The 12,407-nt window shown below is 39.4% G+C and overlaps 3 protein-coding genes across 4 annotated transcripts; 2 read left to right on the forward strand and 1 right to left on the reverse strand.

Moving 5' to 3' along the window:
* Positions 1-450: 450 nt before the first annotated feature.
* Positions 451-6,371, forward strand: gpkow (G patch domain and KOW motifs). Its single transcript, XM_058051001.2, has 11 exons — positions 451-676; positions 859-1,073; positions 1,186-1,319; positions 1,644-1,750; positions 2,613-2,823; positions 2,932-3,064; positions 4,058-4,235; positions 4,311-4,431; positions 5,099-5,168; positions 5,969-6,054; positions 6,143-6,371. Exons 1-11 carry the CDS (start codon positions 489-491, stop codon positions 6,272-6,274), a joined length of 1,575 nt encoding a protein of 524 aa, XP_057906984.2. The 5' UTR covers positions 451-488; the 3' UTR covers positions 6,275-6,371.
* A 117-nt stretch (positions 6,372-6,488) lies between these two features.
* On the reverse strand, positions 6,489-8,594 carry pqbp1 (polyglutamine binding protein 1). 2 transcript variants are annotated; one of them, XM_058051010.2, is made up of 7 exons: positions 8,444-8,568; positions 7,930-7,997; positions 7,729-7,840; positions 7,405-7,505; positions 7,150-7,335; positions 7,005-7,062; positions 6,492-6,922 (listed from the first exon to the last, which is right to left on the reverse strand). In XM_058051010.2, exons 1-7 carry the CDS (start codon positions 8,548-8,550, stop codon positions 6,772-6,774), a joined length of 783 nt encoding a protein of 260 aa, XP_057906993.2. In that variant the 5' UTR covers positions 8,551-8,568; the 3' UTR covers positions 6,492-6,771. The 2 variants fall into 2 exon arrangements, with proteins under 2 accessions (XP_078652799.1, XP_057906993.2); XM_078796673.1 differs by having other exon boundaries at positions 6,489-6,922; positions 7,150-7,505; positions 8,444-8,594.
* A 122-nt stretch (positions 8,595-8,716) lies between these two features.
* Positions 8,717-12,087, forward strand: timm17b (translocase of inner mitochondrial membrane 17 homolog B (yeast)). The gene is made up of 6 exons (XM_058051018.2): positions 8,717-8,857; positions 9,390-9,489; positions 9,567-9,630; positions 9,716-9,844; positions 9,970-10,080; positions 11,730-12,087. The coding sequence occupies exons 1-6, from the start codon at positions 8,832-8,834 to the stop codon at positions 11,810-11,812; spliced, it is 513 nt and encodes a 170-aa protein (XP_057907001.1). The 5' UTR covers positions 8,717-8,831; the 3' UTR covers positions 11,813-12,087.
* Positions 12,088-12,407: the final 320 nt, after the last annotated feature.

Genomic DNA, 12,407 nt, shown 5'->3' on the forward strand with positions numbered 1-12,407 from the left:
TTAAAGTTACTAATATGCAGTATATGTGTGTGCGATTGTGTGCTGAATGTTCATCAGTAATGGTGTGGACAAATTATAACTATTTTTAAATATGTTATTTTATTTCCATGTCCTTAATCTCCAATTTTTCTCTGATTTCATATACAGTACTTATTTTTTGTTTGTTTATCTCAAAAGATTGATGGCCACTGGGGCAACGTAACATGTTTATTCATTTTATTTCACTAATATGCACTGTCTCTGCAAAAAACAAAATAAATTAAATTAAATTAAATTAAAGCATCACATACTATTTAAAATAAACCGATCTTTTAATTTTTAATACACGTGGGCTTATTCATTGTTCAAAATTAGTCCTTCAACTTGAATTTCATAAATTGAAATAGTTGAATGGTTAACCATGAGAGGTGAACTGTGCTAGTTTAAGAAACTACAGAAAACTACAACTACCATGATGCAGTTCTCTTTTCTGACGTCACCAGACAACAATGGCGTCGTACGGAGATGATACGCGTTCCCCCTCATCTTCTGAGGTCCGAGGAGAGAAGAAGACCACCTCAGTTTCTTTTGGTTTTGCCAAAACGTTAAGCAAGTTTAAACCTTCGACTGGCGACGTCGATACTCAGGACGAAGAGAAAGATTACTTGACCGGGATATCCAGAAATGAATTACAGAGGTAGCCTTCGTGTGCTAATGCTAACCATGTTTTTGTTTGAGTACTACTCGCGTCAACGTGGATTTTACGTCAATTCTCATTTAGTATTAATGTGTTGTTTCTAGTCAGTACGTGTAAAATCTAATGTGTTGGTTGAAAAACAGCGGTAACGCATGCCTTGCTAATTTCTCTGTTATATATAGCACAAAACCATCTGAAGCGCCAAAGGAACGCATCATCCCTCTGATCCTGAAGAACCGCTGGCGCCTACCTTACCAAGAAGACCACCAGGACGATGAAAGTGGAAACAGAACCGAACCGATTCAATTAAATGGCCATGGAAGCGGAGACAAGACCCAAGACTCAAGTGAAACGAATAACTCAGTCGAGGCTCAGGCTGTCAAAGAGCTTATTGAAGGTGTGTGTGTGTGTGTGTGTGTGTGTGTGTGTGTGTGTGTGTGTACTTTAACATTACATGCTACCTCATGCGGAAGTGATCATGTCACTACATTATGTTTACTATTTTGTAGATTCAAGGAGGAAGCTTGAAGAGATGCAGTCGGAGGCTACTCTTCACATCACCATTCCGTTGTTGGCACAGAACAAGGTGCCTGATGGCTTTGAGGATGGGGACCATATAAATGTGGAACTACGGCCTGAACCTGTAAGTACAGTATGTTTAAAAAAAATAGCAATGCATTGAAAAATCAGATCAAATATGCCAGGTGAAAAGACAGTATTGCTCTTATTGTCATACTTTGCAGTATCACACTGCAGTAAGAGGCATTTCTAATAGTTTTACCCAACACATTAACATTCACAACACGTTATTGTCAAGTGAATACCTGTCTGGTTAATTGGATTGGACAGGTGTACCTAATTTTGTGGCTGGTTGGTGCATAATTTAATCAGTTGATCGAGCAATAAGTGCACTTCAATTTAATTGAATGCTGACTTTTACAGTAGTTTGTCTGTGCATATATTACAGTCTACAGAAGATGATTACAAGAAAGTTCCTGTCGAAGGCTACGGACTCGCTATGCTGAAGGGGATGGGCTGGAAAAAAGGCGAAGGCATAGGGCGCACCTTTAAACAGTAAGTAATCATCTGTCTGGTTCTGACGTACCTTAATTGGAAGTTAAATTAATGGTGTCTTCTGTAAAATTTACTAGAAAAATTAACATCCAGTGCTTAAAAGGGGTCGTAATGTTAAGTGAGGGGGTAGTGCAGTCATGGAGAATGAGTCGGAGTAGTGGTGTGTTTAAGCTCATCCATTCAGGAGTCTGAATGTCACATATACTGCAGTACTCTACTATAGGGCTGCAATAATGAATCGATTAAGAAATCCATAAATGTACTGCAATGATGATCATTATTGTTACGGTTCTAAAGAAATCACCATATGGTTACATTACCTTATACTTGTGTATGTGTATAAATGTACCAGATTTGGACGGAATTTCAGTGTGTCAATGTAGTTCAGAGGAGAAAAAAATGGAGTTGATTGAATACTAATAGTGGATCTTGCTAATATTGAAGGTACATTTACATAAATATCTGTGTAAATTAATGTAAACTTAGCTAGTATGTTTACCTGAGCGAATCGAACATCCTGTCTGCTCATTGGTCTGTCAATAAAACTCCCGCCGATTTGTTGTTATCTGGGTAACAGGATTGAAATGTAAAGATTTTCATCTTTCTGGGGTCGCATCGCAATTCACAAACCAGCGTGTGCACAATGACGTACACAAGCATAAAATTAATCATGATTGGCTGGACAGAGACTCAATAATCAACGTTGAAAATGAAAACACAAAAATTAATGACTACAGGTGACATATGTCACCACCCATGTGTGTGTGGCGGGGGCGGGGGGTTGAATTATGATAACAATGCTGTCCCATCTTGTTGTATCCAACAGTAATGAATGTGTGTTTTTACACTTTTCCTGTGATAGAGATGTGAAGCCATATGAATACAAGCCCCGGGTCATAGGTTTGGGTCTCGGCGCGGATCGCTCAGCAATACAGGATCTGGAGCCCAGAAAAACTCGGCGTCCACCCAAACCGGGTGAGGAGCGGGACAAGGAGGAAGAGGAGCCGCTCGTGTTAGGTCGTGGAGGTTGCGTGCTGGTGGAGTCAGGGGCACATAAAGAGCGTTATGGCAAGGTAAAGGAGTGTTTGCTTCCATGTTGATTATGAGAGCTGAAAACGAAGGAAGAAGCCACACAAAAACCCATTTTGACCTTTTCTGCCCTCTGGTTAACTTTGCCGCAGATCGAAGCTTTGGACACAGACAATGCCCGTGTTTTGGTGAAGATGGCCATCGGCGGTGATGTGGTGTCCGTCCACCAGTATGCTGTTAAACTGGTTAGACAAAAGGAATATGACAGATACAGCAAAGACCTAAGTAAGTGGGAAAATTTAGGATTTTGGTTAGATGGTGCAGCGATAAAAACGTTTAGCTATTTTACTTTTAACGTCAAATGATGGAGCAACTTACCAGCTACATCATCGGGTATTTCTAATAATAATTAAACTATTTATTACTATATGGTGGTCAGTTTTATTAACAAGCGTCAATTGTATAAAAATACAACACCTGCAGGGCTCGACAATAACCATGTACCGATGGCCCGGGGCAAGTTAAAACAAAATTCGGGCAAGTAAATTCAATCAGTGATATTCCCGTCGGTAATTCCGGTAGTAATTTGCAAACCAATCCTTGCAAATCTTGAAGTGGACCAATCAGAATCGTTTATTTAGACCGCGGTCCACACCCGTTCTTGTTTGCGATCAACCAATCCAACACGGTCTAATTCTTCAACAACTTGTGAAGGAAAACAGCAAAGAGTGATGAACCAGTGCCTCCTAAACAAGTATTTTATTAGCGGCAGCAAATCAAATGATGGCACAGGTGAGTGAATCACATTGCTGTGACAATTTGAAGTGGTCACAATGAAACACCACCGATTAGATCCGAATACCAATAAGGGCTGATTTTGCACAAGCTACAAAATCTAGCGCTTCCATTTCTCTGTGGATTTTTCTCACCTTTTGCTTCACAAATTATTGTTTGACCATTGAGCATTTTTTTTCTGGATTACACTTTACTAATACACAAATGTGTCTATTCAATAATGTTTCATTGTGGTGCACAATGCAACGTCATGATCTATGTAGGAAAACAACCACAAGAAATGATAATCATTTCATCTTTATTTGAGATTCTCATGTGACGCCACAAAAATGAGATGATATCATTATGGCGGTCTTTTCATTTTATTTGGGGCAAGTAGTTCTCACCTTAAGGATTCCCCATGGGCAAGTCATTTTTGTTTTTAATGTAGAGCCCTGACCTGTAATATCCAACTGACACGGTATGGTAACGGTTGTCCAACAGGTCGTCTGAGTAGAGCACATAAACAGAAGGTAAAAGAGGACAACGAGCGACGCCAACAGGAGGAAAAAGAACGGCGACACATAGACAACGTGAAACATAAGTTTCACGTTTCACGTTCAGAGAGAGACGGAGACAAAGATAACAGGAAAAGGAAACACAGAGAATCAAGTAAAGACCGGTATGAGGCCTTGAAAGCATACACAACATTGTTTTCTCTTCCTCTTTTAACGAAGCATATTTGATGTTTGTCCAGTGAGAAGCCTCCAGAGAAAGAAGCAAAGCCGGCTAAGGCCCCGCCCTCTTGGCTACAGCGAGACTTGAAAGTTCGTTTTATAGACAAAGCTTTCAAAGGTGGTCGGTACTACAACTCAAAGGTATGAATATGAAATGATCAGCTCGAGTTTCACACTAAGATGCAACGCTCCCATCTTTCAGGAGTTGTACTCAAAGATGGGATTTTTTTTTATGTACACAAAAGGCCTGTTTCTAACAAACATTGTTCACAAATATGTCTGATCTGTGTTGCTGAGCACTTCCATCCATCCACCTCGCAGGTGTGGCTGATCAAAGTGCTCATTATAGACCGCATTATTATTGCACAGCTGGGTCTCTGAATGTTCATTTTAGAGAATTTGGTAGTACAGCCAACCGGCCTCACAATCACCGAACCAGACCTTTACCTCCAAGATAGCATTGACACCTGTTCAATAATCCTGCTGTCGAATCAGCGTCTGCAACACACCGATGAGGTGTATGGATTAACTCCGCAAAGGGGAAATGCTCACTAACACGCATTTAGACTGATGTGTGAGAAATAGGCCTTTTGTGTAAAATGTACGTCTTTGACTTCAGTTCTAGAATGTTTGAATCATAACCATTCATTCATTTTCTACCATTATCATCACGAGGGTCGCTGGAACCTAACCCAGCTGTCTTCAACCAAAAGTTTTATATTTTTGTTCAGACTTCCCCATTCTACATTACTGACCAGTAACCACTACTACGACATGATCATCGACATGTACAATCATTTTCTTCCAGATGCGCGTGGAGGATGTCTTGACCCCGTATACGTGCATTTGTCGAACCGAAGACGGAAGACTGTTAGACGGTGAGCGCATATGTCAACGTATAGTATTTCTTTGTATTTTGTATTACACAATCAGCCCCCCCAGGGTAAAGTGTGAATACATGACAGAAATTTACATTGAATCCAAATTTTTGGATCAGCTGATGAACAGCCTATATTCCTATAATGGCCGTTTGCAATCAATTTTAAACTCAAAATATTTTGAAGCTCTACTTGGAACCACTTTAATATCCAACAATGCAACATGTAAATTATTGTAATTTTTCAACTAGTCATACTATTTGGAGTACAGCAGGGGTGGGCAAACTACGGCCCGGGGGCCACATGCGGCCCACCTAGCGTTTGAATCCGGCCCGCCAGTTGCTTTCTAAGTATTTCAACTTTTAACATAAAAATGGCAACACAACTTGCAAGTCAGATGTCTTCTTTAGTAAAAAAAAACAACAAAACTGTAAAATTAAATTACATAGTTTGATGTGGTCTGATGTTTAAATGCTCTTGAAAAATGGGACATTAAAACATACAGCTGATAGTATAACACTTTTACAGATAAAATTAGATAAATAATTCAACAAAAATGATAAGCATAAAATAGTGTGTGTTTGTTAAATATTTGTTCTGGCCCCCCGGACAATTTTGTTTACTCAATGTGGCCCACGAGTCAAAATATTAGCCCACCCCTGGAGTACAGTATACATTAATGTATATATATTAAAATGATGCTGGACAGGCTGGTTTGGAAAAAATTGGTGATAGTTTACTGATAGTTAATGTTAACTTTTACTTAGTGTATTTAAATGCATGTTTTTGTCCCGCAACAGATGTGGAGCAAAACAAGCTGGAAACTATTGTCCCAAAAGGAGATTATGATGCCATAATGGTTGTACTTGGTGAACACCGAGGACAGGTGAGCAAGGACTCATCTTCATTTTCCACCCATTTGAATGTGTTTTAGTGATGCAGTTCCTCAACTTCATATCTAAATGTGTGTACAGGTGGGTCGTATTCTGCAGCGGGACAAGAACAAGTGCAAAGCAATGGTTCAGCTTGAAAGATACGAAAAGAAAGTGTTTACTTTGGATTATGACTGCATTTGTCACTATTTGGGCGCAGCAGACCACTGCTGAATTTAAGTAAGTTTTTATCCCACTTGAAGTGTTTTATTTCAATGCCAAAATATATTGTTTTGTAATGTTTGTAATAAAATCATGCATACATTACAAGAAAATAATCAGCCTTTCTATAATAAGTCCTCAATTGTTGTTCTGAATTGTTGTCCATTCTCCTTTGTGGTTGCACTGAATGAAAATAATGTCATCAGTTGGTCAACCAATTGGTTTGAAAACACTCATTCACAAAGTTCTTTTTGAATTTATTAGCAAACCATGTCTATGATGATCCTAGTGACAAGGTATCTACTCCTTTACATCATATGAAAACATATTTACATATTTGTCTAGTTTCTAATCCAAGCACATCATATTCCACACCAACTAGCCCCTCTTCTTAGGAACAAAGTGGTATTGCAAGGTCAGATACAATTTGAGCTTAGTACAAATGTTCTTATGAACTTATGAGTTACCAGTAAAGTAAAATGACATCCAAGTACAGCCGGGAGTTGATGTTACTCTTTAGGAATTTGATTGGCAGCATTAGCCCGCAGTACAGCTCCTGGACTGGGGTACGGTCGCTGCTGGAACAGAGGCCCAGCCGCTGTGGTGTCGGCTCCTGTCTTGGCTTCGTTACGTTTGGGAAGACCACTTGACCATGAGCCCCTGTAAAAAGAGAAAATTTATGGTCAACTGGGATTACATTCACTTGGAGACAACAGGAGCAAGAATTCATGGGATACTGTACTTTGGAGCATCAGAATATGCACTTGGATCCATTGGATCCAGTTCATCGTCTTTTCTGCCTGGAATTGCATAGAAGACGGACGGGTAAGAGGCAAGCAAAGAGAACAGGCACTTAAAAAAATAAAGAAAACCTGGAAAATCTTTACCTCTTTTGCCCTTATTATAAGGTGCTGTGTCTTCTCGCCTTTGCTTCCTTCTGTCTCGGTCCCTTCTATCGTCCCTCTCGCGATCTCGGTCCCTCTCCCGGTCTCTGTCTCTGTATCGCTCTCTGTCTCTGTCCCGCTCTCTATCGGACTTCTCAAATTGACGCTCGCCTCTGTCATCTCCCTCAGCTGAACATCCATTCAAGACATTGGTAAGAAAAAGAACTCCCAAAACCTTAAATGGTTTTTTTTCCTGACCTTTTTGTTTCTTTGCAGCTTTTGTTATCTGAGCAGATGGGTCATTTGGGGATAGCCAGGCTACCAAATCTGTCTCCACATTCCAGTAATAAGGAAGACCACTACAGAGAACAGAGAGAATGTGTATTTACACCTGCAATTTGTTATTGTAAAATGACTGAAAAAATATGACTGCAATTGAACCATAGTCCACTGTCTGACAGTTAAAGATGTCTTGCCTAACCCGTTTATCCACTTTTAAATCCTAAAAGTAACATTTTTGTGAAGGGAAAAATGATCAAACGTCAACAATGTCAGTGTATTGCTGGAATCAAGTACACGTACCAAGCAGGGTCAAAGACTTTATACCAGTTGGGTGGCAGATTTTCTATCCTGGTGGCTTCATAATCTACATTGTTGTCATCATAATCTTCAGCAATAATCTCTTCATCTGCCCCTGGAGGAAAAAAAATGTCATATGGCACAAGAATTAAAAAAACTGAACTCAGGCTGGGACGTTTCTGGGGGTTTTTCTCCCCTCCCAACCTTGCTCTGACGGTTTCACAATCCCTCTCTTGGCCAAGCGGGCCAGTAATGCCGGAGGAAGAGGCATTCTGCAACAGGGAGCAAACATTTATGCATGTTAACAATTTAGACGTTTACGTTATTTCACTAAAGTGTTATTTGACACATCCGGTAGTGTTATAGTTTGATCAAAAGTCCAAAAAACAAACAATAATCATAACATTGTGCGCCAAATGGCAAGTATTTAAAACAAGTGTGTGAACGGAACTAATTTCATCTCAGCTATTTGTGTTCTCACATTTTGACTGCAGATTAATTTGTCAAATTTAACAAATAAGAAAACAGTAACAATTAGGCAACCTACTAAACTGAAAATTCTGTTTAACAGTACTACAACAGAGGTAAACACGAATTCAACAATGGCAGAGGGCTCACGTCGAAGCTCTCCTCAAGCTGGTAGCTGAAAGTCCCACCAAACAATGCGTGAATATTTGTAATACCAAAAATGATATGAAAGATAATAAAGAAGTTTCACCTTATTAAGATAATCGCCTCTTTGGTGCAGAAATTTCGGATACGATGCAGCGGTACAGGCTGCGCACATTGATGACGTAGTAGCCTTTCAATCGCTCCATGAGGCATAACTTTCTAGTTATTTTAAAACCCCCTTTAAAAGACACGCACACACAAATTAAACAAAGTTAATTTGTTTCCAATTCAATATAAATTACCATATATAACATTAAAGTATTATTTTAGACCCTAGTTTGAATGATTGCTATATACTCCAGACCACTAGATGGCATCTTCAAAGCGGCATGCCAAATCGCCCCTGAATGCAGTCGAAATAATGAGGAAGATCGCGCGGCAGAGGGCGAGATGATAATGCCAGTGACGTCACATATTTATTGGCAACAACAAATATGGAGGAATACGCTCGTGAACCTTGGTAAGAGAGTACTTTGATATCTGTATGTTAAACCATTCAGTCAATTATTACGCGTTTTGCTGTTCTGTGTTTTTATCGAAGCTGTCCTATAATTAACACAGAGGACAGCCAGTCTGTTGGTGAGCTCAGTTAGTTAAGAGATTGGCAAATTAAAAGCTCAAACTGTGGTCGGTGAGCGCTCACGCAAGCTACCGGTTGGCAACTTTGCTAACATACAATTCGTTTATTGTGCCGGTAAATTGATATCTGAATAAAGGTTAGCCATTAGATTGAAGCTAATATACATGACATTATCTGATAGGATTTGATAGCTGTTGAGTTTGACTTTTGTTTGACATAATTTAAAGTTCACGCTTTTAATAACGAATGTGTTGACCCTTATGTTCCAAGATCCTCAATTTGTCCCACAGTGGGACATTGATAATATCAGTATATAAAGCAAATCCGGAGCATACCATTGTCAGTCATCAATAATAAAGGTTATATACCATTCGAATGCAATTATCCTGTTGTTTATTGTTGCTCATGTTAGCCCCTGGAGGATAGTGGATGACTGCGGGGGTGCCTTCACCATGGGTGCAATTGGAGGAGGGGTGTTCCAGGCTATCAAGGGCTTTCGAAATGCCCCGGCTGTGAGTACATCTCCTAATGCTTTCCCCCTTCACTTTGTATTTTTTATGTCAAGAAAGACAATACTGTCAAATTTCAGGGTGTTGCACACAGGCTGAAGGGTAGTGGAAAAGCAGTGAGGATAAGAGCTCCACAGATCGGAGGTGAGAAAGTCTTATAAGCTCACACAAGACTGAGTTGTCCATCGTACTGATTGTTTGTTTTTTTTCTCCCTGATTAATTTTGCAGGCAGCTTTGCAGTATGGGGAGGCATGTTCTCCACAATTGACTGTGGTTTAGTTCGCCTCAGAGGAAAAGAGGATCCGTGGAACTCTATAAGTAGTGGTGCTATGACAGGGGCCATACTGGCTGCACGCAGTGAGATAAAACTCAAATAGGTCACAGACAAGTTGACCTTACCATTGACACTGCCAGCCCTGTTTGTGTGACCATATTCAGTTATTTGGTGCCATTTAATGGAGTTTGTATTTGTTTTTGTCCAGGTGGACCTTTAACCATGATGGGTTCTGCCATGATGGGAGGGGTTTTGCTTGCCCTCATTGAAGGTTTTGGAATCCTGCTAACAAGATACACAGCGCAACAGTTTCAGAATCGTGAGTTGTTTACATGTTTCGCAAAGGAAACAACATTGTCCTCCATTCAGTCTGATTAGTGTTTGCAACACAGAGTAGTGTATGTCAAGTTATGCTCTCAATTCTGATGATCATAACCAGCTTCCCCTGTCAGACACTTTATTTGTTAACTTTAATGCCCGATACAATTAAAGATACATTTTTTTTGGACAGATATAGTGATGATAGCATAAATAGCTCATTTTAGAGATGATATCTTGCAACTTCCACTGTATTATTGAAAGCTCTGATAAAACATTCCACTGTTCTCGAATATCTTACTTTTTATTTTCTGCACAAAATAAGATGAAAAATAAATAAACAAATTAAGAATAAAGAAAATCAATCAATCAGTAATAAATAAATAAATATAATAATAATAAAAACTTAAGAAACCACATATAGTTGGTGGGTAGACAAATTATTTTTTTCAGATTAAAATTAACAAAGCATTATTAGAGCCCTGTAGACATGACAATACACGACTATAGTCACATTTATACTCTTTTTATTTACAACATATTGCGCAACTGCAGGGTCTTGAGACACATGCTAACTTGCAAACTAGAGAGCTAGCGACCTAAACAGTAGCCTTCAAGTTATTTCCTTTAAACTTAAATTGCCAAAAACTTACCACTTCCACACGGATAAGGAGGATAACTATTAACAGTTATTTAACCTTTAACATGAACATTAATGAAACGTAATATTTTTTTCTGGGTACATGATACCATACAGCATCCACATCAAACTTGCGCGGGCCGCACTAACATTAAACTTTCATATCAAGGCGGGGGCCTCAAACTAGTGTCCTGCGGGCCACATTTGGCCAGCGGGCCGTGTCTTTGAGACCCCTGATTTACAGTGATTTGAAAATGTATTCACCCTTTTCCTGATGTCTCATTTTTTTGGCAGATTTGTCTCACTTAAATGTTTCAGATCATTAAATAAATTTCAATATTAGTCAATGACAACACAACTGAACACAAAATGCAGTTTTTAAATTAAACTATTTATTATTAACGGAGAAAAAAATGGAAGCTACATGACCCTGTGTTAAAAACTGATGGGTTGGGCCACACTCTTACAAGCACTGTGTAGGAATCTTTGCAGAATTGTTGGAATTCAGCCTCATCGGATGGTTTTCCAGCCACCTTTTTAGGGTCATGCCACAACATCTCAATAGGTTTTAGGTCAGGATTTTAACTAGGCCACTCCAAAGTATTTTTCTCAGCCATTCCGGGGGGGCCTGCCTGGTGTGTTTTACATCGTTATCCTGCTGCAGAACCCAAGTTGGTTCCAGCTTGAGGTCACAAACAGATGGCCGGGCATTCTCCTTCTCCTTTTTTTGTAGCTAGCAGAATTGGTGGTTTTATTCTTAATCTTCCAGGTCCTGAAGCAGCAAAACACCCCCAGCCCTTCACACTACCACCACCATGTTTTACTGTTGGTGTGATGTTCTTTTAATGAAATGCGGCGTTACTTTTCACAAAGGGTCATGTGGGTTTGGATTTTTTTTTCTTCTTGAATCATAAAGTTTCATTTAAAAACTGCATTTTGTGTATTTTTAGAGATCCTCTCAAGGATTAGATTCACAATCAAACCCTGCTTGTTTCCCCCCTCCCCTTCAGCCGTTCCCTTTGCAGAAGATCCCAGTCAGTTACCGCCAAAGCATGATGGTCATCAGTCAGCAGCCAAGGGTCAGTTTCAGTAGACCCAACACGAGGACTCGAATCTAGCAAGGAAGCACTTGAACTTGGCAGCAGGTACCGACATGGTGAGATGGAGAAAGGGTCTTCTACTTTGGTGTGGAATTGTTGCACTGTGTATTTACCTCAGGGGGAAAATTACTGTGAATGTTAGTCACTAATAAGTGAATATTTTTGTGTGACTAGCGTTTGTTTGTTTTAGAATATGCAGTGTCGGCATGATCAAGATGAGATCATTCCGAAAAGTCAGGCCATCAGCTAGTTTCATATTATGAAATATCTACTTTTTTCAGATGAAGATTTACCATTTAAAGAAATAATATTCATTTGTAAAGTTTTGCATTGCTTGCTACAACAGACCGGAGGAAATGTTGTAAATTTGACCTGATTGCGTATGTATTGCTGTAGCCGAGGCAATAGCTATCAAACACAAAGCACTTTAAGAAAAATCTTGGTCTTCAAAAGGCGCAAAAAGATAATTTAACAAGATGATCACATGATTGACATGTAGACTGTTTATTATATTGATTGGATATATTTGTATGAGTGGTTAAAAAAAATAAAGACATCAAATGTTCTTTAAAAGACTTTTTTTTGTCC

This window comes from Doryrhamphus excisus, linkage group LG15 (genome assembly GCF_037039965.1).
Source record: "Doryrhamphus excisus strain RoL-2023G ecotype Guam linkage group LG15, RoL_Dexc_Guam_v1.1, whole genome shotgun sequence".
Lineage (NCBI taxonomy): Eukaryota > Metazoa > Chordata > Actinopteri > Syngnathiformes > Syngnathidae > Doryrhamphus > Doryrhamphus excisus.

What these genes read in the sequence shown, in the direction of transcription:
- gpkow (XM_058051001.2), top strand. Translation starts at nt 489, where the DNA reads ATGGCGTCGTACGGAGATGATACGCGTTCCCCCTCATCTTCTGAGGTC. An exon ending in ATAGGGCGCACCTTTAAACA is followed by an intron (nt 1,751 to 2,612) that starts GTAAGTAATCAT and finishes TTCCTGTGATAG; the next exon opens with AGATGTGAAGCCATATGAAT. An exon ending in GTCGGTACTACAACTCAAAG is followed by an intron (nt 4,432 to 5,098) that starts GTATGAATATGA and finishes ATTTTCTTCCAG; the next exon opens with ATGCGCGTGGAGGATGTCTT.
- pqbp1 (XM_078796673.1), bottom strand. Translation starts at nt 8,550, where the DNA reads ATGCCTCATGGAGCGATTGAAAGGCTACTACGTCATCAATGTGCGCAG. An exon ending in GAGGCGATTATCTTAATAAG is followed by an intron (nt 7,998 to 8,443) that starts GTGAAACTTCTT and finishes TCCCTGTTGCAG; the next exon opens with AATGCCTCTTCCTCCGGCAT. An exon ending in TTATAATAAGGGCAAAAGAG is followed by an intron (nt 7,063 to 7,149) that starts GTAAAGATTTTC and finishes ATGCAATTCCAG; the next exon opens with GCAGAAAAGACGATGAACTG.
- timm17b (XM_058051018.2), top strand. Translation starts at nt 8,832, where the DNA reads ATGGAGGAATACGCTCGTGAACCTTG. An exon ending in GCTTTCGAAATGCCCCGGCT is followed by an intron (nt 9,490 to 9,566) that starts GTGAGTACATCT and finishes GTCAAATTTCAG; the next exon opens with GGTGTTGCACACAGGCTGAA. An exon ending in AAGAGCTCCACAGATCGGAG is followed by an intron (nt 9,631 to 9,715) that starts GTGAGAAAGTCT and finishes TTAATTTTGCAG; the next exon opens with GCAGCTTTGCAGTATGGGGA.